Genomic DNA, 27,972 nt, shown 5'->3' on the forward strand with positions numbered 1-27,972 from the left:
GCCTGGCTATACTGGGAGCACCTATGCCTGGCTATACTGGGAGCACCTATGCCTGGCTATACTGGGAGCACCTATGCCTGGCTATACTGGGAGAACCTATGCCTGGTTATACTGGGAGCACCTATGCCTGGCTATACGTGGCTGTAGGCTTTGCTGGGCTAGAGCCCGGAGCCTTTGCTTTGCTAGGCTGGGCTGGTGGCTCTGCTTTGCTGGTCTGGGGGCTTTGCTGGGTTTGGGCCCTGGGGCTTTGCTGAGGGCATTGCTTTTCTGGGCTGGGTGCTTTTGTTTGCTGGGCTGAGGCCCAGCAGCTTTGCTTTGCTGGGCTGGAGCTCTTCTTTGCTGGGGCCCGGGGTCTTTACTTTTCTGGGGCTTTGCTGGGAGCGGGGGCTTTGCTTTGCTGGGGCTTTGGTAGGCTGGAGGCTTTGCTGGGCTGGGGAGCGGGGGCTTTGCTTTGCTTTGTTGGTCTGGGGGCTTTGCTGGGCTGGTGGCTTTGCTTTGCTGGGCCTGGGGGATTTGCTAGGCTGGGGCCCGGGGTCTGCTTTGCTTTGCTGGGTGCCTCACTAGGCTGGGGCCTGCTTTGATTTGCTGGGGGCTTTGCTAGGCTGGGGCCCCGGGTCTGCTTTGCTGGGGACTTCGCCAGGCTGGGGCCCGGGGTCTGCTTTGCTGGGGACTTCGCTAGACTGGGGCCCGGAGTCTGCTTTGCTGGGCCTTCGCTAGGCTGTGGCCCGGAGTCTGCTTTGCTGGGGCTTTGCCAGGCTGGGGCCCGGGGTCTGCTTTGCTGGGACTTCGCTGGGCTGGGGCCCGGGGTCTGCTTTGCTGGGGCTTTGCTAGGCTGGGGCCCGGGGTCTGCTTTGCTGGGGCTTGGCTAGGCTGGGACCCGGGGTCTGCTTTGCTGGGGCTTAGCTAGGCTGGGGCCCGGAGTCTGCTTTGCTGGAGCTTTGCTAGGCTGGGGCCCGGAGTCTGCTTTGCTGGGGCTTTGCTAGGCCGGGGTCTGCTTTGCTGGTGCTTTGCTAGGCTGGGGTCTGCTTTGCTGGGGCTTTGCTAGACTGGGGTCTGCTTTGCTGGGGCTTTGCTAGGCTGGGGCCCGGGGTCTGCTTTGCTGGGGGCCTCACTAGGCTGGGGCCGGGGTCTGCTTTGCTGGGGGCTTCGCTAGGCTGGGGCCCGGGGTCTGCTTTGCTGGGGGCCTCACTAGGCTGGGCCCGGGGTCTGCTTTGCTAGGCTGGGGTCTGCTTTGCTGGGGCTTTGCTAGGCTGGGGCCCGGAGTCTCCTCTGCTGGGCTTCGCTAGGCTGGGGTCTGCTTTGCTGGGGCTTCGCTAGGCTGGGGTCTGCTTTGCTGGGGCTTTGCTAGGCTGGGGTCTGCTTTGCTGGGGCTTTGCTAGGCTGGGGCCCGGGGCCTGCTTTGCTGGGGCTTTGCTAGGCTGGGGCTGGGGTCTGCTTTGCTGGGGCTTCGCTAGGCTGGGGTCTGCTTTGCTGGGGCTTTGCTAGGCTGGGGTCTGCTTTGCTAGGGCTTTGCTAGGCTGGGGTCTGCTTTGCTGGGGCTTTGCTAGGCTGGGGCCCGGGGCCTGCTTTGCTAGGCTGGGGCCCGGGGTCTTCTTTGCTGGGGCTTCGCTAGGCTGGGGCCCGGGGTCTGCTTTGCTGGGGCTTTGATAGGCTGGGGCTCGGGGTCTGCTTTGCTAGGCCGCAGTCTGCTTTGCTGGGGCTTTGCTAGGCCGGAGTCTGCTTTGCTGGGGCTTTGCTAGGCCGGGGTCTGCTTTGCTGGGGCTTTGCTAGGCTGGGGTCTGCTTTGCTGGGGCTTTGCTAGGCTTGGGTCTGCTTTGCTGGGGCTTTGCTAGGCTGGGGCCCGGGGTCTGCTTTGCTGGGGCTTCGCTAGGCTGGGGCCCAGGGTGTGCTTTGCTAGGCTGGGGCCCGGAGTCTGCTTTGCTGGGGCTTTGCTAGGCTGGGGCCCGGGGTCTGCTTTGCTGGGGCTTTGCTAGGCTGGGGCTTCGCTAGGCTGGGGTCTGCTTTGCTGGGGCTTTGTTAGGCTGGAGTCTGCTTTGCTGGGGCTTTGCTAGGCTGGGGTCCGGGGTCTGCTTTGCTGGGCCCTCGCTAGGCTGGGGCCCGGGGTCTGCTTTGCTGGGGCTTTGCTAGGCTGGGGCTTTGCTAGGCTGGGGTCTGCTTTGCTGGGGCTTTGCTAGGCTGGGGTCTGCTTTGCTGGGGCTTTGCTAGGCTGGGGCCCGGGGTCTGCTTTGCTGGGGCTTTGCTAGGCTGGGGCTTCGCTAGGCTGGGGTCTGCTTTGCTGGGGCTTTGCTAGGCTGGAGTCTGCTTTGCTGGGGCTTTGCTAGGCTGGGGTCTGCTTTGCTGGGACTTTGGTAGGCTGGGGCCGGTATCTGCTTTGCTGGGGCTTTGCTATGCTGGAGTCTGCTTTGCTGGGGCTTCGCTAGGCTGGGGTCTGCTTTGCTGGGGCTTTGCTAGGCTGGAGTCTGCTTTGCTGGGGCTTTGCTAGGCTGGGGCTTTGCTAGGCTGTGGTCTGCTTTGCTGGGGCTTTGCTAGGCTGGGGTCTGCTTTGCTGGGGCTTTGCCAGGCTGGGGTCCGGGGTCTGCTTTTCTGGGCAGGAGGGCTAGGGCAGCTCTACAGACCTCAGATCACGGCAACTGGGGAAGACAAGGCACAGGCAGAGCACGACGCACATTACCCGGGCACACATGAAGTGATGTCACTTCTGCATGTGTGCATTCTTCTCTGCCTTCCCCATTCGCCGCGATCTGAGGTCTGATTATAGCTGGGGTGGGGGTGTCTGTGGCTCACTGGGCACCCGGCTATAATGGGTCCAGGGAATCTATTTTGTGAGTCGAATCATCCGAATCATCAAAATGAGTGATTCGGATCGCAAAAGGGGTGGGGCCAGAAGTGACACGCCCCCTCTCAGCGGGCAGCGGGGTCCTGGAAGCAGAGCAGAGATGGATCGCTCTGTTGGAGGGGACTCAGGGGAGCCAGCCTTGCAGGGAGACAGGTAGAGGGGACATGGGTGCCACTGCCAGATATGTGTAGAGCACACATACTGGCTATAACGTGCTGCCCATTATAGGCTGGCTGTTCCGTAGTGCTGCACAGTGATCACATTGGAAACTTTTGGCTCAGCTCAGCTCAGTAACTTTGCAGGCACTGTGATTGCAGGGCAATATGATCCTCCTGCACTCGCTCTAAACAGCTGCACTTATCTTCCAGGAATGCTTTGGGGAATGCTTCCTTTCGCTGTGTGACGTTTCAATTCAAAGTACACAGATGCACATATAGGTGAAATATATGTAAAGCGTATGATTGCAGCATGTGGGTATTGTGTGCAAACAAACATTTCTGCTCTCTGCTTCCCTCCTCCCTTCTCTGTCCACTCCCTGCCCTCTGTCCATCTTCTCCCCTTCTCTGTGTGTCCACCCCCCTCCCCTTCTCCTGTCCTGCTAGTCATTGCACCCGAATGCTTCCGTAGTAAAATGATCTGAGATTCGGATCAAAGATCCGGATCTTTTCAATGATCCGATTCGAATCATCCGGGTCATTGAAAAGATCCGAACTACCCATCTCTACTACCCTGAATGGGAAACTACATAAAGAGCAGCAATTACTGATTTTAGTGAAGGCTGCAGTTACCTTATTAACCACAAGATGGCGAAGTCGTACTTATCAGGTGAAACGCACAGCTAAGAAAGACTGGAACGCATAAACAAGAGTAAGGGGGAGGGCATACTAAAAGGAAGTGAACAGCCATGAATGAGGTGGAAGGAATCCGACGGGAGATATTCATCAAGCTGGTAGAGGAGGAGGTAATCATTTTGTGATTAAATCATATGTAGATTTTATCACTCTTATATTTTATCGCATGCATAGCTGCCAACTATCCCTCTTTCAGAGGGACTGTCCCTATTTGGGAATCCAACCCCCTGTCCCTCTTTCCTCCTCATGTGTCTCTCTTTCAGGACTGATGCACAGATCTGTGTAATATGTGTATACATAGCTCCCTCTGTCCCTCTTTCCTCCTGTGTCCCTCTTTCAGGACTGATGGACAGATCTGTGTAATATGTGTATACATAGCTCCCCCTGTCCCTCTTTCCTCCTCATGTGTCTCTCTTTCAGGACTGATGGACAGATGTGTGTAATATGTGTATACATAGCTCCCCCTGTCCCTCTTTCCTCCTCATGTGTCCCTCTTTCAGGACTGATGGACAGATCTGTGTAATATGTGTATACATAGCTCCCTCTGTCCCTCTTTCCTCCTCATGTGTCCCTCTTTCAGGACTGATGGACAGATCTGTGTAATATGTGTATACATAGCTCCCCCTGTCCCTCTTTCCTCCTCATGTGTCTCTCTTTCAGGACTGATGCACAGATCTGTGTAATATGTGTATACATAGCTCCCTCTGTCCCTCTTTCCTCCTGTGTCCCTCTTTCAGGACTGATGGACAGATCTGTGTAATATGTGTATACATAGCTCCCCCTGTCCCTCTTTCCTCCTCATGTGTCTCTCTTTCAGGACTGATGGACAGATGTGTGTAATATGTGTATACATAGCTCCCCCTGTCCCTCTTTCCTCCTCATGTGTCCCTCTTTCAGGACTGATGGACAGATCTGTGTAATATGTGTATACATAGCTCCCTCTGTCCCTCTTTCCTCCTCATGTGTCCCTCTTTCAGGGCTGATGGACAGATCTGTGTAATATGTGTATACATAGCTCCCCTGTCCCTCTTTCCTCCTCATGTGTCCCTCTTTCAGGACTGATGGACAGGTCTGTGTAATATGTGTATACATAGCTCCCTCTGTCCCTCTTTCCTCCTCATGTGTCCCTCTTTCAGGACTGATGGACAGATCTGTGTAATATGTGTATACATGGCTCTCTCTGTCCCTCTTTCCTCCTCATGTGTCCCTCTTTCAGGACTGATGGACAGATCTGTGTAGTATGTGTATACATAGCTCCCTCTGTCCCTCTTTCCTTCTCATGTGTCCCTCTTTCAGGACTGATGGACAGATCTGTGTAATATGTGTATACATAGCTCCCATGTCCCTCTTTCCTCCACATGTGTCCCTCTTTCAGGACTGATGGACAGATCTGTGGGCAGCACGGTGGCGTAGTGGTTAGCTCTCTCGCCTTGCAGCGCTGGGTCCCTGGTTCGAATCCCAGCCAGGGCACTATCTGCAAAGAGTTTGTATGTTCTCTCCGTGTCTGCGTGGGTTTCCTCCGGGCACTCCGGTTTCCTCCCACATTCCAAAAACATACGGATAAGTTAATTGGCTCCCCCTAAATTGGCCCTAGACTACAGTACTTACACTACATAATATAGACATATGGCAATGGTAGGGATTAGATTGTGAGCTCCTTTGAGGGACAGTTAGTGAGAAGACAATATATATATACTCTGTACAGCGCTGCGTAATATGTCGGCGCTATATAAATACTAAATAATAATAATAATAATAATAATAATAATAATATGTGTATACATAGCTCCCCCTGTCCCTCTTTCCTCCTCGTGTACCTTTTTCAGGACTGAAGGACAGATCTGTGTAAGGTGTGTACACATAGCTCCTCTTGTCCCTCTTTCCTCCTGATGTGCCCCTCTTTCAAGGACTTACGAGGCCAACGGAGGAAAAAAGTTAATTACCTGCATCGTCGTTTCAGGCAAGGAGGAAGCCGTCCGTGCCGATTCGCCGGGTCCCCCCGCTCATTATCACCTCGGGCCAGCTCCCGACCCACGGCCTGGGTCGGGCTCTCCTGCCTCTCCAAAGATGGCTGCTTCCTCTGGCCGCGGCTGCGCAGTCCACCTGGCTGCAAGTGCAGCTGCGCAGCTCTAGGGCCAACCTCCCCTACTCCTCCAGTGCCTCCAGTCCATGGGCATTCACGATCTCACACTGACCTGGCTTTCATCCTACCTCTCCAACCGCTCCTTCACGACCTCCTTAAATGAGTCCTTGTCCACCCCCAACCTCCTCTCAGTGGGAGTCCCCCAAGGCTCGGTCCTTGGCCCCCTACTGTTTTCCCTATACACATCCTCCATTGGCAAGGTTATCGCCTCCATGGGTTTTAACTATCATCTGCATGCAGATGACACCCAAGTCTACCTCCACACCCCTGACATATCCACCACTACCATGGACAAGGTCTCCTCCTGCCTATCTGCCATCTCCTCCTGGATGTCCGCTAGGTTCCTGAAACTAAATCTAGACAAAACGGAATTTATGATCTTCCCACCCCGGTCATCCCTGGACCTCCCAGATGTGCAGGTCACTGTTAACCACACTACCATTCGCCCTACCTCTCAAGCCCGCTGTCTGGGTGTCACCCTGGACTCTACACTCTCCTTCACTCCCCACTTTCAAAACCTCACAAAGACCTGCAACTTCCACCTTCGTAACATCTGTAAGATTCGCCCTTTCCTGACCTCTGCCACCACCAAACTCCTCATCCATGCCCTCATAATTTCCCGCCTCGACTACTGCAATGCCCTTCTGTCTGGTCTCCCTATGACCCGAACAGCCCCACTGCAGTCCATCATGAATGCGGCAGCCAGAATTATCCACTCCTCCCATCACTCCACCAGGGCAGCTCCCCTCCGTGAATACCTCCACTGGCTTTCTATCTAGTCCAGAATCAGATTCAAGATATCTGACCTACAAATCCGTCCACAAAACCTGTCCAACCTACATTTCTGATCTTACTCAGAGATGCACACCAAGCCGCTCACTCCGCTCCTCCAATGAACTTCGCCTGACCATCACCCAGTCCCATGCACGCCTCCAAGACTTCTCAAGAGCCGCTCCAACACTATGGAACTCCCTACCTCCACCCATTAGGGCAGCCCCTTCCTTCAAGACCTTCAAGAAGGCCCTTAAAACTCACCTTTTCACTCTGGCCTACCACCCCTCACAATTGCTCTAAACCCACAGCTGAACTCTGGTCCCCAACCTCTCATGTCCCTACCTCTCCCTCTAGATTGTAAGCCTTTGAGCAAGGTCCTCCTCCTTTTGTGTCCTACCTGATCATGCACCTCCATTACTGTGCACCCATGCTATGCATCTGAGTGAACCTAACTTGCCTAATCTCCATGCTCCATCCAGTGACTGACTAAGCATTACCTTGTACTCATACTGTGCTGCATGATCTGGTTTTCTTGTATTCCTGTATTGTCATATTGCTGTATGTCACCCCTAAATATTGTCTGTAATCTAAACTAATGTCCAGCGCTGCGTAATATGTTGGCGCTTTATAAATACAAATAATAATAATAATAATAATAAATATGTGTATACATAGCTCCCCCTGTCCCTCTTTCCTCCTCATGTGTCCCTCTTTCAGGACTGATGGACAGATCTGTGTAATATGTGTGTGAGGCTTGGTGGTGTATTCTCCACAGTCAGCATGCAACGCATGAGCTGACGTGGAGGAGGTACACACACTAGCACAAGGAAACAGGCTATCCCTAGTATAGTGGAGGGGAGGACTGACTCCAATAGGAGATTGTGGCGCACAGAGCCGGTGCAGATCTGACAGCCACAAACAATGCTTTCGTTATAACATCTCAGCGCAAAGTAGCGCTGAGCGCATAAACCAGAACTGAGGAGATCAGGACAGGTAAACAGAATGAACGCTTGCTAGCTAGCGGCTACTTAGCGACAGCAAGCGTCCAAAACAAGACAGACTGGAATGAGGCAGCCAATGCGATTGCAGCGATGGCATGCCTCACAAAGACAGGACAGGATAGTCAGGAAATAGCAGGATCAAGATAGATGAACGTAACACAGACAAATATACAATAAGTATGTTTTCCTAGCGTATTACAATTACAGCTATCAATGAAACTATTTGTAACGTCTGACTAACATATGTATATATCGGCAATGAACCGATATATGACATAAGCAGGAACGCTGACTAGGACTGGAGTAATACAGGGAACAGGACTCAGAAGGATTCGCTATCTCTTCGCAGAGATGAACGCAATCCACAAACGGTAACAGAACAGGATTCAGAAGGATTCGTTATCTCTTCGCAGAGATGAACGCAATCCACAAACGGTAACAGGACAGGATTCAGAAGGATTCGTTATCTCCTCGCAGAGATGAACGCAATCCACGAACAGGACCAGGAGCAGGATACTAGCTCAGCACGGGTGCTCACGATACGCGCAAACTACCAAAACGTGCTGGAGAGCTGACTAACTGCACACAGGATATAAACAGTTCGTGTACGTATACATCAGCGACACTGATGTATCAACGTAACACGAATACAAGGAAAATAATAAACGTGCTGGTATGCCTATATATGGGCAATGAACCAATATATGATGCAAAACCAGCAAAGTATCTTTTAGAACAAGAAACACGATCGGGGCTGAAGCGACAGCAAGACAGGCTTAAACTGAAGCTATGAAAACCCAAGGAAACCCTGCAGGAAGCAGATCTTTATACTGAGGTCATCCAATGGGAGCAGACATGCAGATTCCCACACAGGTGAATGATAATCAGTCACAAGCTGACAGCAGGGAAAGGCCGACAAAGCTATGCAGCTTGCATGAAAAGAGATCAGAACTACCTGAGCTGCAGCACTACTACTTCCAGCAATGCCTGCTGCAGCAGCGATCATTACAATGTGTATACATAGCTCCCCTGTCCCTCTTTCCTCCTCATGTGTCCCTCTTTCAGGACTGATGTTCAGATCTGTGTAATATGTGTATACATAGCTCCCCCTGTCCCTCTTTCCTCCTCATGTGTCCCTCTTTCAGGACTGATGGACAGATCTGTGTAATATGTGTATACATAGCTCCCTCTGTCACTCTTTCCTCCTCATGTGTCCCTCTTTTAGGACTGATGGACAGATCTGTGTAATATGTGTATACATAGCTCCCCCTGTCCCTCTTTCCTCCTCATGTGTCCCTCTTTCAGGACTGATGGACAGATCTGTGTAATATGTGTATACATAGCTCCCCTCTGTCCCTCTTTCCTCCCTCATGTGTCCCTCTTTCAGGACTGATGGACAGATCTGTGTAATATGTTTATACATAGCTCCCTCTGTCCCTCTTTCCTCCCTCATGTGTCCCTCTTTCAGGACTGATGGACAGGTCTGTGTAATGTGTGTATACATAGCTCCCTCTGTCCCTCTTTCCTCCCCGTGTGTCCCTCTTTCAGGACTGATGGACAGATCTGTGTAATATGTGTATACATAGCTCCCCTCTGTCCCTCTTTCCTCCCCGTGTGTCCCTCTTTCAGGACTAATGGACAGATCTGTGTAATATGTGTATACATGGCTCCCTCTGTCCCTCTTTCCTCCTCATGTGTCCCTCTTTCAGGACTGATGGACAGATCTGTGTAATATGTGTATACATAGATCCTTCTGTCCCTCTTTCCTCCTCATGTGTCCCTCTTTCAGGACTAATGGACGGATGTGTGTAATATGTGTATACATAGCTCCCTCTGTCCCTCTTTCCTCCTCATGTGTCCCTCTTTCAGGACTGATGGACAGATCTGTGTAATATGTGTATACATAGCTCCCTCTGTCCCTCTCGTCATCTATCCACTGGATGGGACCTCTATTTCATTCAATTCGCCTGCTGAGGCAGACAAATATATATACCGACCAGAGTCCTTCAAAATCGAATAAGTCACCAGGAAATGCAAAATCACGCACAATTGATCAGTCTACGGAGAAGTCAACAGACTTTGTCTCAAGTCAGGAGTCGTCAAGCTGGGGTGACTGATTCCAAGGAATAATTTTGTTTTTTTTCCCCTAAAAATGACTGATCGTGGACTTAACGGGAGGTTACTGAGTCTAACTATACCTAAAATCTGTTTATATAATTCAATAAGGGGAAAACATTTTTTGTTTAAAAAAAAAAAAAAAAAGAGGGCAATTGGTTGAGCAAGTTTCTCCTAACTTTATGAGGGTGGTGGAGTCTCTACATGTAGAGGAAGAGGTGATACTCTACACACGAGGACGACATGATAGATCGCATCAACAATGTGATGTTTAGACAGGCATGTAACCTTACATTTGAAGGGTTTGACTGTTTTGTTATTAATCATTCTTACTTTAATAGGATGGGACTATTCTCCTTCGGAAAAAAGGGAGTCAATACGTAGTGAAGGTTTGCTGTGTAAACAGGAAAAAGAGACAGAAGGTTTATTTAGAGGGGAGTGGGTTTCTACACTGGTGGTGGAATCCTCTCCTTTCATGTTGTGGAATAATGCACTGTTATGGTTCTGGATGTATTCTATTGTTTTGTGTGCTGGTTGTACCCATATCCGCCCCTTGATAGTGGAAAATACATGTGTTGGATCCATAATAGTTGGGGTCCATACAGATCTACCGCACCTAATCTATATAACATATATTTACATTAAAAAAATTACTATTTACATCCCACCCTCCCGAAAATACCCAAATAAAATGTTTAATAATACAAAATAAAAAAAATTACAATAAAAAAAAACGTAAATATTGACCTAAGGGTCTAAACTCTTTAAATATCTATGTAAAGATGAAATATTTTTTTTTTATTATAAGCTTGTAAAAAGTAATGGATGCAAAACAGAAAAAATGCACTTTTATTTCCAAATAAAATATTTGTCGCCATACGTTGTGATAGGGACATAATTTAAACGGTGTAATACCCGGGACTATCAGGCAAATACAATATGTGGGTTTTAATTATGGAGGCATGTATTATTTTAAAGCTATAATGGCCGAAAATTGAGAAATAATGAATTTTTTCTGTTTCCTTCTTATTCTTCCTGTTAAAATGCATTTACGGTAAAGTAGCTCTTAGCAAAATGTACCACCCAAAGAAAGCCTAATTGGTGGCAGAAAAAAACAAGATATAGATCAGTTCATTGTGATAAGTAGTGATAAAGTTATAGGCTAATGAATGGGAGGTGAACATTGCTCGGATGCATAAAGTGAAAACGACTGAAGGCTGAAGTGGTTAATAGATGGATGGCGTCATCTACATCCATGGGAAAGGGATTTTACCCACTTTTCCCAAGTCCATAATACCCATTCACACATAGATTTAGTATTACTCTCCCATAATGCCATTACAGCCATACAGGAAGCATCCATTCAGGCAATAGTTTCATCTGACCTGCCCCTGTAACAATTCAACTAAATTGTAACCTGAAAAACGCTTCCAGAACGTGGCGATTTTCTTCCTATCTCTATACAGATGAGCAATTTCATGCAGACCTGGTATGCTGGTTGAGAGACTATCATTCAAATAATCAGCAACACCTGAAAAGACCGCTATTCTATTGGGAAACTGCGAAAGCGGTGTTAAGAGGGCAAATACAAAAATCCTCTTACAAAAAGAAAACGTTGGAGAACTATATGGCAGCGAGTATTAAAGCTAAGAGTTCATATGTCTTATTTAAAGCAGATCCCTCCAGAGAAAACAAAGAAAATGGCTCCAGGACAAGAAAGACTGCGACATTAGTCTAGAAAGATACCACAAAACCTTTAGGGCATTTGGTGTGGCTAAATTCTTTAGGTGGGGAAATAATTCAGGAAAACTGTTAGCAAACATGACTAGAGCTAAAAACCCCCCATTTGTCATCCCACAATTGAAGACTTCTGAAGGAACCCTAGTACAAGAAAGGGAAAAAATTGCCAATATCTTTTACAGCTATTATAAAAGATTATATACGTCCAACACCCCTGAATCTGAGACCTAAACGTCTTTTCTTAGCAAGGTAAATCTTCCCATGAAGGACTCCATTGTCTGTATCATTTAATATAGTATTCAACAAAAAAAGAATTCCCTCCTACGACAAATGAGGCGTTTATTAAAGCGGTATCGTCACCATAAAAATCAAATTTCAACAGCAACTGATCTGAGTGTATTAAGTGATAAAGATGTTAATCCTGCATTCAAAACTTTTTCTGCTGTTACGATTTGGAGTTATCACATACTTAAGGAACACTGGCCCTTTAGTAGTCGGTGCCAAAGAATTGCATGCTGGGGGTTCTTTTTATCTATAATCTATTCCTCCTCTTCCCTTTATTTTCCTGCCAGCTTCTTATCTGAAACCTAATCCCCTACTCACTTGTGTTTACAAGCAAGGCTGAGGTGACTCAGCGATTGGAGGAGACGAGAAAAAAAGTAAAGGGCAGAAATGACATCACGAGTTAGCCTTAACTGTGGGCAAAAGACATGGCCCCCACCAGGAACAGAATTCTCGTAATTTACTATATAACATTCACTGAAATCAAAACGTGGACAGTACAATACAAGTGTTATGTAAGTAGATCAAATATTTATGTACTTATATATGTGTTTTTTCCCCTGGCATAGTATGGCTGATCCTACTGCTTTAAATGACTGCCGAAACCAGGAAAAGATCAGTTGGACCCAGCCTCATATAGGCTAATCTCACTATAATGGCTAATCTCACTATTAAATCTAGATTTTAAGTTACTGTGAAAGATATTGGCCGACAGGCTTTCCAATTTTCTTCCAGGATTAGTGAGTGACTCTCAAGTGGGTTTCATCAGAGAGAGAAGTGCGGTAATCAATATTAGAAAGGCCTTAACGGTGTTAGAGAACAGCAGGCTGAATTCGGGAGTGAATCCATCAGGGGGGGGCCTTCTTGGCGCTAGACGCCGAGAAGGCCTTTGACAGCATTGAATGGTCATGGACGGTAAAGGTAATGGAGAAGTTTGGCTTTGAGGGAAATGTCATGTCTTTTGTAGGCCTCATGCATGTTCATCCACAGGCAAGAATCTCCTTGGCAGGTATAAATGGTCTCCCAATTAAGTTGGGGAGAGGAGTGCGACAAGAGTTCCCCCTTGCATTACTTCTGTTTAATTTGGCTCTGGAGCCCGTCGCGCCCCCTCAAACAGAACAGGATATTTGAGGGTATAGCAGTGGGAAAAAGCCGACTGTATTCAGCATTATTTGCTGACGATATCTTGCTTTTTTTTTTAGCAGATCCGGAGAGAGATGTAAGTAAAGTAATAGAGCATATTAAACTTTTTGGAGAATCGTCAGGATTTGCTATAAATTTTCATAAAAGTGAGCTTTTCTTTCTTTCACAGAGAATGGCCAGTAAACACTTTCCAAATTTAACGAAAATTCAAATAAACTATAAGAATTCTTTCATCACCTATTTGGGCATAAAACTGCCCAGACAAATTCATCAGCTCTATAATCTGAAGTTATGCCCCTCTGATTCTAAAGATCCTTAAAGATATTACGAAATGGGAGCATCTTCCCTTGTCTCTGGCAGGAAGACTACAACTCAATATAAAAATATTTAGTGTAGCTAGACATCTTTACCCACTACAGACACTCTTGCTGTTGAAAAATAAAGCTATAAAGACACTGGAATCAGCATTCATTAAATTTCTTTGGAGGTCAGAATCTCCCTTATTAAATTAAAGGCTACTATTCCCCAATTGGGATGAAACTTCCCAGACATTAGAAGTTATAATCTCTCTGCTAGATTTCGACACATCAGAGATTGGATAGGTAGTACACATTTGTATACATCCACACAACTGGATAGAGAAATGGTGGCCCTCTACTCCTTGCAAGGAATTCTCCACACGCCTTGGAAACTGTTACCATCCAATATAAAATATAACATTCTAATAAGCAGGGTGTAACGATTGTGGAACCTTCCCCGTGATCAGCGCACAACGCGTGCGCTGACACGGCGGAAATCCTCCACAAGCGTATAATTTGCAGGAACCCAGCAAAAGGTGCTACGCACCCGTAGAGGGAAAATTCCTGTCGGCAGATGGCGCTGGGGAGTGCAGAGGAACCAATCCTCTGTACCTCCACAAATGCCAGACAGGAATTGTACAAAACGCAGAACGCAATCGCAAGAGAGGCGAATGCGAATGAGATTGAGCAAAGGGACAGGTTGTATGTGTGTGTGCCAATCCAGTCGCCACCCTGCAACCGCACACACACAACAGCAGATATGAAATAGGAACGCGATCGCGAGAGGTGCGATCGCCAGACAAGACACAAGGCAGATCAGAACAGAATACGAGGTTAGCAAAGGCACAGCAAATAATACAATGAGGAGATACGGAAAATAACAAATGCTAGCTAACCGCGAACACCGCACTCATTCGCAACAGTGCACGCGGTTATGCGCGGTCTCCACGTGATAAGCACAATAGAGACAAGCACGCCTAACTAACCATTAACAGACAAACATGAAACAGAGGACGCGAGCGCTTGCTTAACGGTTACCTCACCGAGCCTCCAGCAAGCGTAGCAGACAGACACACGAAAGCAGGGACAAGTGAGAGATAGGATCCACAGCACTAGCGAAAAGTGGCTAGCGCGATCCAAGTACAGAGTAGCAGAACAGAAGGATCCCCAGCGCCAGCGAAAAGTGGCCAGCGCGATCCCAGAAGACAGAACAGAAGGATCCCCAGCGCTAGCGAAAAGTAGCTAGCGCGATCCCAGGAGACAGAACAGAAGGATCCCCAGCGCTAGCAAAAAGTAGCTAGTGCGATCCCAGGAGACAGAACAGGAGAGATAGCTGGTAGCAACCGCTGCACCAGCTATACTCCAAGAACAGAGATCAGAACCATTTCCTGTCAACCACCATAGGGACAGGACAATGGCAAACAGGCAAGACAAGACAGAACAGGCAATACAGATAATACAATCCTAACAGCACTAGGGAAATCTGCCTAGCGCAGATTTAGGAATTACTCTAAGCTGATGTTCAAACAGAGAGCAAGGCTGACACTCCACCAGGAGTGTTACATAGGACGAAATCCTTATGAACAGCGAAGCATTGTGGGAAAGACATAGTACTTATAGTACACGCCTCCAATGAATGTGGCCAGGCAATTTGCATGACAACGTATGCAAATTCCTCTGCAAGCACAAGCTGCAAAACTGACAGAAGCTGTTCTTTCCAGAGTCCTGCAGCATGCAAACCTACACAATGGTCAAAAGGCTGGCTGCCTGCACAGGCAGCTGAGCAAATCATCACAGTACCCCCCCCTCCAGGGTCGAATTCCAGACGACCCTCAAAACTGCTATTAGCAACAGACTCAAACTGAAGACTCATGAAGGTCAGGACAGCCCGACAAGGTCCAATTCCAGAGTCAGTCCACCCGAAACCGACCTCATCGGAAACAGAAGCCACCGAAACATGCCTATCAGTACCACCAGTCTCAGTATAACACCCATCAGGACTGTGAACGCCAGAGAAGAAGCCATCGAAACCCTCCAGACAATACCCACCACCTTCCAAGGAGCGTCCGAAAATACCAAACCTGCCACAATACCTGTTCGAAGTGTCCCTTACAACACAAAAGCCACCGTTGATCTTATCCAGGGGACCAAGCAAAATTTCTCCCGGAATCTCCCAGAACCTTTTGAAGCTCCACAGAGATCCCAAGAGGGCAGAACAATCACCAGGCTCACATGGAGAATTACCAAGAACCCCCATGGAACCAATGACAATTCCGGATTCAGAATTACGAGGACACCCATCAAGACTTTCAGGGACCACTTTTAGGCATGCAAGCAGGCAGGCTAAATCAGAGCATGTCTCCACCGAGGAAGCATCTGAGTACGCTGGTAGCCGAGGCACACTTGGGCTTTCTGGGTCACAGAGCACACTGGGGTACACCAGCACAGGAGAAACCTCAGGACATGTCGGGGAACTGCCAACCTCAAAGTCCGGCACGAGGAAGCCAAAACCAGAACTGGGCAGAGAATCATCACGAGCAATGGTCTCAAGCACTGGACTTTCAAAAGAAGACTCGGATTCAAATTCGGAAATTTCTGTGACTGTAATATCATCATTGACTACACATGACTGAAGCTCCACCAGAGCTGAAAAGGTAGCCAGCAAGGCAGCAATGCCTACGGAAGAGGGCAACACCTCAGAAAGACTTGGGGGACAGGAGACATCTCCTACAAGTTCTGCACCCTTTGGGAGGAACTCGGAGACCTCCAGAACATCAAACAAGACCTCAGGAACATCATTTTTCAAGTTTTCTAGGAAGGATTCTGAACCATCCATGTTACAGGGCAAAACTGGAACTTTATTTTGTGGACAGGGCAGATGTCCCAGGAATGGTTCCACCATAACCTGAGACTGGATCTCATCATCATGAGGGGAATGTACAGGTATATTTACTGGAACACACACTGACTCCCAAACTTCATTCTCACTGTACCCAGAATTCTGTGTGGCAGTCAAACTAGCTTTTAACTCCAAAACTGCAGAAAAACAAGTAAAAATAGCAGCAATACCTAGACGAGCCTCTAGGGACAGGGCAGGAGATATTGTACAAGGCAATGTTGACTCATCCAGAGTACAGGGTGGAGAGTCAAAACTTCCCTCAGAGCAAGAAAGGGACTCACAAATGTCAGTGTGATTGGACATCATATTGTTATTCATGGTACAGGGCAGGTTCAGAGAAAGCGTCTCTGAATAAGGCAAAGAGGGTTCAGCATCAGATTCGCAAAACCGAAGCGCTGTCTCACTCTTAGATTCGGCTAACAATGTCGAATCCGAGGAATCAGAACGCAAAACCTGCGAATCAAAATTCACTTTAGGTTGTGAAACTGACGCTTCTATAGCGCAAACCTCCGCGATCTGCGGAGCAGACTGCAAGGCATCTAGGACCGAAACGCTGGAGCAAATGTCCCCAGGCAACGGGCCCTTACAGGTGTGAACAGGGTGAGACAGAGACTTATCTGCAGAAGAAATAGTGACATCAACAGGACAAACTTTATTAGGCATAATAATTTTACTTTTGACGCTGCATGGTCGAGAAATTTTCCCCATAGCAGGGTCACAGACGGAAGATCTCAAAGATCTGTTTCTAAATGACATAGGATCCCACACATCCTTGAGGAAACCGGCAGACTCATGCCGATCACAATCTGCAGGAACATCCGAGAAACAGGCATCAGATCGCACAGATTCAAACTGCACACTGTCAGGAGCGAATCCTTCAGGATTCGCACAGGAATCAACCACAGCGGCACACTCATTCATTTCAGATTGCACAAAGTCAAGACTCACATGCTTTACCCCAGAAAGGCAGGAACAATCATCCGACAACGATGTCTCTTTATTGGAATCAATTGGTTGGTGTGTGTGCAACTCATCCAAAATCGTTTGCCATACATAGATCACCAGATCCACATCATCCTTGTCACATTCATCGGAATCAATCAGAAGGTACATTGAATCGAGACAAGCATTCAAGACATTTTCGCTTTTTGCGATGTAAAAATCGCAAAAGGCTTTCCAATCAAAATCGAATTCCTCCAGCAAGGCCCCAACATCCCAGGAAGCAAATGGGGGTTCAAACAGGCCAGTATCCAGATAATCTCCATAGGGTTGGAGTTCAGGAACAAGAACAGATTTTTTAACTGCTTTAATGTAGTGTGCGATCCTACCTATAGCAGGATCCACATTAGCTTTGGATTGGGGCAAAAAAGCCGGAGACGGAACAACATCATTACAAACATCAATAGGGAGTGTTTTATTCCGATGCTTGCGTTTTTTAGTTTTTCTCTTTTTCGCCACTTTGCATGTCTGCTGTTTAAAACCTGAAGTGGCAACAGACACATTGAACTGATTGTCATACTGAAAAGTTTTGCATGGAAGGGAAAGATCAGCTGACTTATCAGCAGCTACACACTCAATCAGAGCAGGTGGTAAGCCAGGCAGTTTAAACCAGTGAGAGAATATCACTGCAAGCAACTGATACAGATTACCATTCCAAGAATTGATTTTTAACAGATTATATGCCCAGGTGAACAAATCGTCTTTTAAGAGCACATAGGCAAACAAAAGAGCCGACGTGGACGGATCAGAAATCTGAAAGGTGGGATTCAGGCAAAACCTCACACATTCAGAAAGAAATTCCGCCTTGGTCTCTGAATTAAGCCTTTTAAAGCTCTTAAAGACACAGGACCCAAATTCGACAAAATCATACAAATCGAAATTTCCATCTACACTGGGGTTTTGGGTTGGGCTGTTCATACTGTAACGATTGTGGAACCTTCCCCGTGATCAGCGCACAACGCGTGCGCTGACACGGCGGAAATCCTCCACAAGCGTATAATTTGCAGGAACCCAGCAAAAGGTGCTACGCACCCGTAGAGGGAAAATTCCTGTCGGCAGATGGCGCTGGGGAGTGCAGAGGAACCAATCCTCTGTACCTCCACAAATGCCAGACAGGAATTGTACAAAACGCAGAACGCAATCGCAAGAGAGGCGAATGCGAATGAGATTGAGCAAAGGGACAGGTTGTATGTGTGTGTGCCAATCCAGTCGCCACCCTGCAACCGCACACACACAACAGCAGATATGAAATAGGAACGCGATCGCGAGAGGTGCGATCGCCAGACAAGACACAAGGCAGATCAGAACAGAATACGAGGTTAGCAAAGGCACAGCAAATAATACAATGAGGAGATACGGAAAATAACAAATGCTAGCTAACCGCGAACACCGCACTCATTCGCAACAGTGCACGCGGTTATGCGCGGTCTCCACGTGATAAGCACAATAGAGACAAGCACGCCTAACTAACCATTAACAGACAAACATGAAACAGAGGACGCGAGCGCTTGCTTAACGGTTACCTCACCGAGCCTCCAGCAAGCGTAGCAGACAGACACACGAAAGCAGGGACAAGTGAGAGATAGGATCCACAGCACTAGCGAAAAGTGGCTAGCGCGATCCAAGTACAGAGTAGCAGAACAGAAGGATCCCCAGCGCCAGCGAAAAGTGGCCAGCGCGATCCCAGGAGACAGAACAGAAGGATCCCCAGCGCTAGCGAAAAGTAGCTAGCGCGATCCCAGGAGACAGAACAGAAGGATCCCCAGCGCTAGCAAAAAGTAGCTAGTGCGATCCCAGGAGACAGAACAGGAGAGATAGCTGGTAGCAACCGCTGCACCAGCTATACTCCAAGAACAGAGATCAGAACCATTTCCTGTCAACCACCATAGGGACAGGACAATGGCAAACAGGCAAGACAAGACAGAACAGGCAATACAGATAATACAATCCTAACAGCACTAGGGAAATCTGCCTAGCGCAGATTTAGGAATTACTCTAAGCTGATGTTCAAACAGAGAGCAAGGCTGACACTCCACCAGGAGTGTTACATAGGACGAAATCCTTATGAACAGCGAAGCATTGTGGGAAAGACATAGTACTTATAGTACACGCCTCCAATGAATGTGGCCAGGCAATTTGCATGACAACGTATGCAAATTCCTCTGCAAGCACAAGCTGCAAAACTGACAGAAGCTGTTCTTTCCAGAGTCCTGCAGCATGCAAACCTACACAATGGTCAAAAGGCTGGCTGCCTGCACAGGCAGCTGAGCAAATCATCACACAGGGCTGTGGAGTCGGTACAAAAATCCACCGACTCCGACTCCTCAGTTTAGGATTCCACCGACTCCAACTCCTCAACTCCGACTCATCTAATTTGCATATTACAATCTTGTTGATTGAAAGTACTGTATGTAACATGAAATTCGTCTCTTAACTGCCAAGGCTTAGGAATTTTAAAAGACCACTGAAGTGAGAAGGATATGGAGATTGCCATATTTATTCCCTTTAGTAATAGACTAAAACTAGTCCTTGGTAAGAGTACTTGTAAAAGGTACAAACCGGAACAAAGAACATCCATCAGGCCCTAGGCAATGTAAGTGTGGGTACATGTAAGAGTGATGTGCAGGTACTCTGCAGGAGAATGAGGCGATTCTTCCTCTATTACACATTCTTCAAGCACAATCTGAACCAGGTTTATGGGTGATAGACAACACCTCTGTGTTCAATGTGCACAACATTCTCAGTGGATTCCCTGCAGCTCTGTGGGGAGTGCATATGTAGAGTATATAAGTACTGTGTAACAAAGTAAAAATAAGACAGATGAAATTTAAAGTGTTATACATACCTGGGGCTTCCTCCAGCCGCCTTCAGGATAATCAGTCCCTCGTTGTCCTCCTCCACCACCTGGATCTTCTGCTATGAGTTGCGCAGGTGCAGAAAGTTCCTGGCTGTGGAAGCGGCATGCGGCCGGACTGCGCTGACTGGCTGAATTACCAGGACTCATAGCAGAAGATCCAGGTGGTGGAGGTGGAGGTGGATAGCGAGGGACTAATTGGCCTGAAGGGGGCTGGAAGAAGCGCCAGGTATGTATAAAACTTTTCTTTTCATCCATCTCAGGTGCCATTTAATTTGTAGTCACCAAACCAAATTTTAACAACATATCAAATTATTTGATTTCATTTGCATAAATCAGAATCAACGCAGAATTATTTCCATCTCATTGACCATCTCTATTAGTGACACGGCTACACATCAGGCTTTATTCTTGCAGCATAGATGTTATTTAGTATATATAAGAGATTCCTGTGTACACATCATATACAGTCACAATCAGATATGTATATCTGACTTAAAAAATACGGGGACTGCTTTATTGTAGCAGCACAAGTAACTAATTTTGATTTGTTTATTTCATTTTTGTGGACTAACCACAGCTATTACTGTATGTATAAATTATTTATGATGACTATTATCTGAGAAATAGAACATTTTATCATATTTTCTATTTTAATTACAGTTTAAATTCATTAGGAGTCGGAGTCGGTGCTTTTTTTCCCGACTCCGACTCCAGGCACACAAAATTGCCCCGACTCCGAATCCACGACTCCGACTCCACAGCCCTGCTAATAAGAGCTACCATAATTAATTACGTGGAGAGAGGTTAGAAAACGATATGGCCTACAGGCACACATTTCTCCTCTTTGGCCATTGGGAATCCAAGCTTTAGACCAGGGAACATGCATGAGGCCTACGGGCGATGGGGATAACTAACCTGGGGGATCTGTTGGATGTAGAGGGGAACTTGCCAACATGGGATGTGGTCTTTAAATAGGAAAGGGGTTCTTTCCAACCATGAGTTTTATTATGGTCAAGTAAAAAGCTTTGTGATGAAGATGACGGGAGGGTCAGGAAAGCTAAAGACACACCCAAGTTTTGATGGTTTATTGTCTGGAATAAAGTGTAAACAGTCCCTATCCGGAATCTACATGTTTGGAAGGGATACGCAACCTAAACGGAAAGACTATTTTTTCCCAAATATACAAATGGGCAGATTTATTAGAAATTCCTAGAGATGATTTCATTGAGAATATCAAGAAAGGTCGGGGTAGGCCGCCACGGAGGATATCTCAGCCCCTGGTGGGGTGATTCGCCCTATTTAAAGTGCTGTACGCGCAGCTAGCACTTTGCTAGCCGAGCGTACAGCTTGATCGCCGCCGTTCTGCGGTGATCGCCCGCACGCAGCGGCGGAAGAGGGCCCCCCCGCCAGAGCCCTGCGCTGCCCGGACCAATGACTTCCGGGCAGCGCTAAGGGCTGGATCGGAGGCGTCTGACGTCCATGACGTCATTCCGATCATCGCCATGGCGACAGGAAAAGCCAAACGGGGGAACGCGTTATATACACTTTCCCCTGTTTGCTATTGATGCCGGCGACAATCGCACTAGAGGGACACATGCGCCCTCTAGTGTTGTTACATGTAGCTACCACTGGTAGCTTTAAATTAAACAAAAACTTTTTTTTTTTTTTAAATGTATTTCTGCCTATTTGGCAGAATTAATTAACCGCCAGGAGGGTTAAAATAACATATAGAGCTTATATTCCCATCAAAAAAAGCTTATAACCGTCAAGACTTGGAAGGAGGAGCGAAATGTCCCAAATGTGGAAGTCTTGATCCAGATTTGAATCATATGTTGTGGTATTGTGCAACCATTCAAAACTTCTGGTTGGAAACGCTAGATTTTGCTAAAATATTACTGATATTCAGAGGCCTGTTAACCCACCGTTTTGCCTGTTTCATAGCCTTGGTCAACTAGAGGATGATGAGACTCCTATAACTATAAAATGGGAACATGTATTACTTTTGGCAGGAAAAAAGGCGGTCATGAAAAGATGGCTGGACCCTTCCCCACCTAAAGTGCAAGATGTGATAGAACTAATGAACCACATCCTTCAACTAGAACGTCTTTCTCTAGAAAGGATGGAACACAAAACTGTACCAACATTTTTTAACACATGGCAGAGATGTATCGAAAAAACTTTCAGCAGATACCACATTTTCCAACTAATGAAATTCTTTAAAAACACCACGTGGTGTTTAAAAGGCAAAATATGGCGTTGCTCGAAATCTAATTATAATTTCAATAATTACAATCCTATTGTGCTGTAACTAAGAAGGGGGTAGGGCAGCAATGCAGCAATGTACAAGAATATATAAAAACTAGCAACCGGCATACTTATGTTTTATAAGGGTTATGTAAGATGATGATAGATATATATATATATATATATATATATATATATATATATATATATATATATATATATATATATATATATATATATATAATACGGGGCTTTGAGACGGGTAAAATGATTTCTAGTAATAAAGAATGACACACCATTATTATATCTACTAGGATCAGAATATAATATATTATGTTTACAATCTTGCTTTAGTTGTCGATGAAGCTTTGATGTAATCGGTGCTCTCCCTAGAATTTTTTTCCAGCCGGGTGGCATGAAAAAGTAGCCGGGTGGGGTGAGATGAGAGAATGCAGGGCCGGCGCTTCTCTGCACTATTCTGCTTACAGCAGAGGAGGAGGTAAGCCGATGACAGCCGGGTGCTCACCAAAACTAGCCAGGTGGAACACCTGGCTAAAAGGGCCTGGGGAGAACACTGTAATGTACATAAGGTTTAGTGTGATCACATGTTGCTAAGTCTTTTGAAGTTTCGAAATGTATATGTTTTTCATGCTAAATCAATAAAAAGAGAGAAAAAAAAAGACGCTGCCAATTGCATTCTACTGATGATGCAGGAGACCTTCCGGCCATTTAACAGAGTTCAACTGAAGTGCATATGAAAAGAAACAGTCTGCAAACACTCGACTTGCATCTGCCCGCATGGGGCTCTCACCACCATGGGGAACTGCAGGCTGATGTCAGCAAGGATGTGTCCCATTGGAAGGTGTCGGAAGGTCAAAGTGATTGATTGAAGCGCAATTGAGCTCCAAAATTTTTTTCCTTGCATAGTGATCTGAGTATGTGGTGTGAGTGTCAGTGAATGGATGTTATACCAGCTGGATTACCCTTCAACGTGTTTATTTTTAAAGGGGGAAAAGGGGATTTTTATGTGGCTGTATTTGTAATTTTTCATTAAAGCTGATGATTGTTGAAGTAGACACCCCTGATTCTTTTGTTTAAGCATTTAGCAGCACCAATTTTCATCCGGTTCCGATTATAATAATGGAATCAGATGGTCGATCGGCAGCCACGTCCCCTGATGTATGGCCACTATAATACAGCAGAGACATCAAAGTGCTGTGCTGGGGGCGGAACCTGCAGCTTACGGTTGTTATTATTATTATTATCACTGAGCTGTACACAAGATATTCTTCATAGTTATTCTCACTGTGCTGTCTGCCTACAGGAGGGACCGTCTACAGGTCACATGACCAGCCCATGGAGTATGGCGGAGGACTGGAGTCACATGACTGAGAGGATATTAGAACTCACCCTGGAGATCATCTACCTACTGACCGGAGAGGTGAGGGGGATTCTGGGAGATCACATGTCACTCTTATCTCTGTTAATAATACACACAGGTGACTGGAGAGGTGAGAGGGATTGTGGGACAATAATGTGACATTATTGTTAATCTTCCAAAACAGATTTTCCCCCCGGTGACGTGTGGCAGCTGTGTGACCATCTTGGTTCCGTCACGCCACTCCCTGGTTCCCAAAAGGAACAACAAGCAGAAGATTCTCCATGTGACCAGTAAGATCATGGAGCTGCTGATGGGAGAGGTAGGTGATGGTGGCAGTGATGGGAGAGGTAGGTGATGGTGGCAGTGATGGGGAGGGGTAGGTGATGCTGGCAGTGATGGGAGAGGTAGGTGATGGTGGCAGTGATGGGAGAGGTAGGTGATGCTGGCAGTGATGGGAGGGGTAGGTGATGCTGGCAGTGATGGGAGAGGTAGGTGATGCTGGCAGTGATGGGAGCGGTAGGAGATGCTGGCAGTGATGGGGGAGGTAGGTGATGCTGGCAGTGATGGGGGAGGTAGGTGATGCTGGCAGTGATGGGGGAGGTAGGTGATGCTGGCAGTGATGGGGGAGGTAGGTGATGCTGGCAGTAATGGGGAGAGGTAGGTGATGCTGTCAGTAATGGGGAGAGGTAGGTGATGCTGGCAGTGATGGGGGAGGTAGGTGATGCTGGCAGTGATGGGAGGGGTAGGTGATACTGGCAGTGATGGGAGAGGTAGGTGATGCTGGCAGTGATGGGAGGGGTAGGTGATGCTGGCAGTGATGGGAGGGGCAGGTGATGCTGGCAGTGATGGGGGAGTGGTAGATGATGCTGGCAGTGATGGGGAGAGGTAGGTGATGCTGGCAGTGATGGGAGGGGTAGGTGATACTGGCAGTGATGGGAGAGGTAGGTGATGCTGGCAGTGATGGGAGAGGTAGGTGATGCTGGCAGTGATGGGAGGGGTAGGTGATGCTGGCAGTGATGGGAGAGGTAGGTGATGCTGGCAGTGATGGGAGGGGTAGGTGATACTGGCAGTGATAGGAGGGGTAGGTGATACTGGCAGTGATGGGAGGGGTAGGTGATGCTGGCAGTGATGGGAGGGGTAGGTGATGCTGGCAGTGATGGGAGAGGTAGGTGATGGTGGCAGTGATGGGAGGGGTAGGTGATGCTGGCAGTGATGGGAGAGGTAGGTGATGCTGGCAGTGATGGGAGGGGTAGGTGATGCTGGCAGTGATGGGAGAGGTAGGTGATGCTGGCAGTGATGGGAGAGGTAGGTGATGGTGGCAGTGATGGGAGAGGTAGGTGATGGTGGCAGTGATGGGAGAGGTAGGTGATGCTGGCAGTGATGGGAGGGGTAGGTGATGGTGGCAGTGATGGAAGGGGTAAGTGATGCTGGCAGTGATGGGAGAGGTAGGTGATGCTGGCAGTGATGGGAGGGGTAGGTGATGCTGGCAGTGATGGGAGGGGTAGGTGATGGTGGCAGTGATAAGAGGGGTAAGTGATGATGGCAGTGATGGGAGAGGTAGGTGATGCTGGCAGTGATGGGAGGGGTAGGTGATGGTGGCAGTGATGGGAGGGGTAAGTGATGATGGCAGTGATGGGAGGGGTAGGTGATGCTGGCAGTGATGGGAGGGGTAGGTGATGCTGGCAGTGATGGAAGGGGTAGGTGATGCTGGCAGTGATGGGAGGGGTAGGTGATGCTGGCAGTGATAGGAGGGGTAGGTGATGGTGGCAGTGATGGGAGGGGTAAGTGATGATGGCAGTGATGGGAGAGGTAGGTGATGCTGGCAGTGATGGGAGAGGTAGGTGATGGCAGTGATGGGAGGGGTAGGTGATGCTGGCAGTGATGGAAGGGGTAGGTGATGCTGGCAGTAATGGGAGGGGTAGGTGATGCTGGCAGTGATAGCAGAGGTAGGTGATGCTGGCAGTGATGGGAGGGGTAGGTGATGCTGGCAGTGATGGGAAAGGTAGGTGATGCCGGCAGTGATGGGAGGGGTAGGTGATGCTGGCAGTGATGGGAGGGGTAGGTGATGCTGGCAGTGATGGGAGGGGTAGGTGATGCTGGCAGTGATGGGAGAGGTAGTTGATGCTGGCAGTGTTGGTAGAGGTAGGTGATGCTGGCAGTGATGGGAGGGGTAGGTGATGGTGGCAGTGATGAGGAGGGGTAGGTGATGCCGGCAGTGATGGGGGAGGTAGGGGATGCTGGCAGTGATGGGAGGGGTAGGTGATGCTGGCAGGTTTGGGATAAGGTCTGTCTGGTGGGCGGAGTATGTTGTGTTCCTCCATTGGGAGGTAGAAGCCTACTGTAGAGACTGAGGGTGCAGGAGACAGGATGAACCCTTGAGATGGGCCTCCTCATACAGCCATAAACCAACAATGCAACACAGACGTATAGATGAATAAGTCTGCGCTGAGTCTTAGAGAGTGCAGTGATTGGCCGCAATGATGGAGCCGTGACCCCACCCTCAAGACCGTCAGCTCCAGTAACCGTGAAAAGCAGAGGCTGTGATTGGCAGCTTCCCCCACCTGATTGGCCGCAGGTCTTTTGAAGGCTGGCTCAGCTACATTTGCACACGCTTCTGCTCGCAGGAGTGAGTGATCTGGACACGGGAGCACTGGAAGAACACAGAAGGGCACAGGAAGGATAGAGGGGTACATAGAAAGGAAAGAGGAGGACACTGGGACAAAAAAGTGAAAGGGGAACTCAAAAGGTACAAGGGAGACAAACTAATTGGGGGATAAGATCCACAAGATGCCCCTGCAGCATGGACGCACCAGGATTAGTATTTTATTTTTTTTGTCTGGTTTTGTCCTCTAAGCCTAGCCTAGGTGGTCTGAACAACTATGAATACATCTTTAGATGCATTTAGTTATTATCTTTTTTAGTTTTAAGAGTTGTTATAATATATTGATTGTGGCAACCAGAGAACCTGGGATCTCCGGAATCCATACATGGAGTTTACCGCTGTTACTGAATGCAACTCAACGCATAAGATGTCTTATATTTTACAATATTCATTTATAGATTATTTAGTCAGTGTTTGCCCGTTGTAAAATCTTTCCTCTCCCTGATGTTTATCACAGGTGGAGACATGTTTGTATACTGTGTGTTCTGAAGTGAGCAAAAACACCTTATCTCCCAGAGTGCACTGGGAGGAAAAGGCTCAGTGATATCATAGCCTAGGTTGTGACATCACTGGGAGGGCGGGGCTGCATAGCAATATATAGATAGAGGAAGTGTTTCTGTGGCTGAAAGCAGGACAATTCAAGTAAAATTGGGTATCCTGCATAATGAAATGCTTTCTGCAATATGTCACTACCCAACTTCTGTCTTACCGTGCCAAACTTCCTACGTTGCAGGAGGAGGAGCATCTGCAAGGACAGGAGGAGGAGGAGCATCTGCAACGACCGGAGAAGGAAGAGGAGCATCTGCAAGGACAGGAGGAGGAGGAGCATCTGCAAGGACAGGAGGAGGAGCATCTGCAAGGACAGGAGGAGGAGCATCTGCAAGGACAGGACGAGGAGGAGGGGCCTCTGCAACAACAGGAGGAGCAGCATCTGCAAGGACAGAAGGAGGAGGAGGTAGGTACTGTCACTGATTACTCCACACTGCTTATATACGATCTATGGAATGACTGCCCTGATATTATTCTGTTCTTATTGTCAGGGGCGAACACTGACTGATATAAATATCATTGTGAAAGAAGAGATGAGAGGGGCTGGACACCAGGACCTCTACAAGGATGGCATGATGGAGAATCAGTCGCCTCTCACATTACCGGGTAAGAGGAGACTTTTATTTCTTGTACAAGTGAGAGCAGTTTTTGGAGTCCTTCTAGATCCTCCATCATCTAATAAACACATAGAGACAATGTATTCAGTCAGTGTGTGTGTTTCCTACAGATGTATCCAGTAACAGAAGCCCACCAGGGAGATGTACAGGTCCTCTTTATTCCCAGGATTGCCCACCTAGTTCCCCCCCCCATCATCTGATAAACACATAGAGACAATGTATTCAGTCAGTGTGTGTGTTTCCTACAGATGTATCCAGTAACAGAAACCCACCAGAGAGATGTACAGGTTCTCTTTATTCCCAGGATTGTCCACCTAGATCCCCCATCATCTGATAATCACATAGAGACAATGTATTCAGTCAGTGTGTGTGTTTCCTACAGATGTCTCCAGTAACAGAAACCCACCAGAGAGATGTACAGGTCCTCTTTATTCCCAGGATTGCCCACCTAGATCCTCCATCATCTGATAACCACATAGAGACAATGTATTCAGTCAGTATGTGTGTTTCCTACAGATGCATCCAGTAATAGAAACCCACCAGAGAGATGTACAGGTCCTCTTTATTCCCAGGATTGTCC

The 27,972-nt window shown here is 47.7% G+C and overlaps 1 protein-coding gene across 2 annotated transcripts in view; it reads left to right on the forward strand.

The window, feature by feature from the left end:
- The first annotated feature begins 3,715 nt into the window (after nt 1-3,715).
- Nucleotides 3,716-27,972, forward strand: part of LOC137536561 (uncharacterized) — a 41,737-nt gene continuing 17,480 nt past the window's right edge. Inside the window, exons 1-6 of one of the 2 annotated variants that reach the window (XM_068258804.1) lie at nt 3,716-3,797; nt 23,508-23,624; nt 23,749-23,883; nt 26,960-27,087; nt 27,142-27,181; nt 27,267-27,381. In XM_068258804.1, the coding sequence (XP_068114905.1) occupies nt 3,741-3,797; nt 23,508-23,624; nt 23,749-23,883; nt 26,960-27,087; nt 27,142-27,181; nt 27,267-27,381 (592 nt within the window). In that variant the 5' untranslated portion in view covers nt 3,716-3,740. Of the gene's footprint in view, nt 3,798-23,507; nt 23,625-23,748; nt 23,884-26,959; nt 27,182-27,266; nt 27,382-27,972 lie in introns of both variants that reach the window. The other variant, XM_068258803.1, reaches the window with a different exon arrangement.

This window comes from Hyperolius riggenbachi, chromosome 10, assembly GCF_040937935.1.
Source record: "Hyperolius riggenbachi isolate aHypRig1 chromosome 10, aHypRig1.pri, whole genome shotgun sequence".
NCBI classification, from domain to species: Eukaryota; Metazoa; Chordata; class Amphibia; order Anura; family Hyperoliidae; genus Hyperolius; species Hyperolius riggenbachi.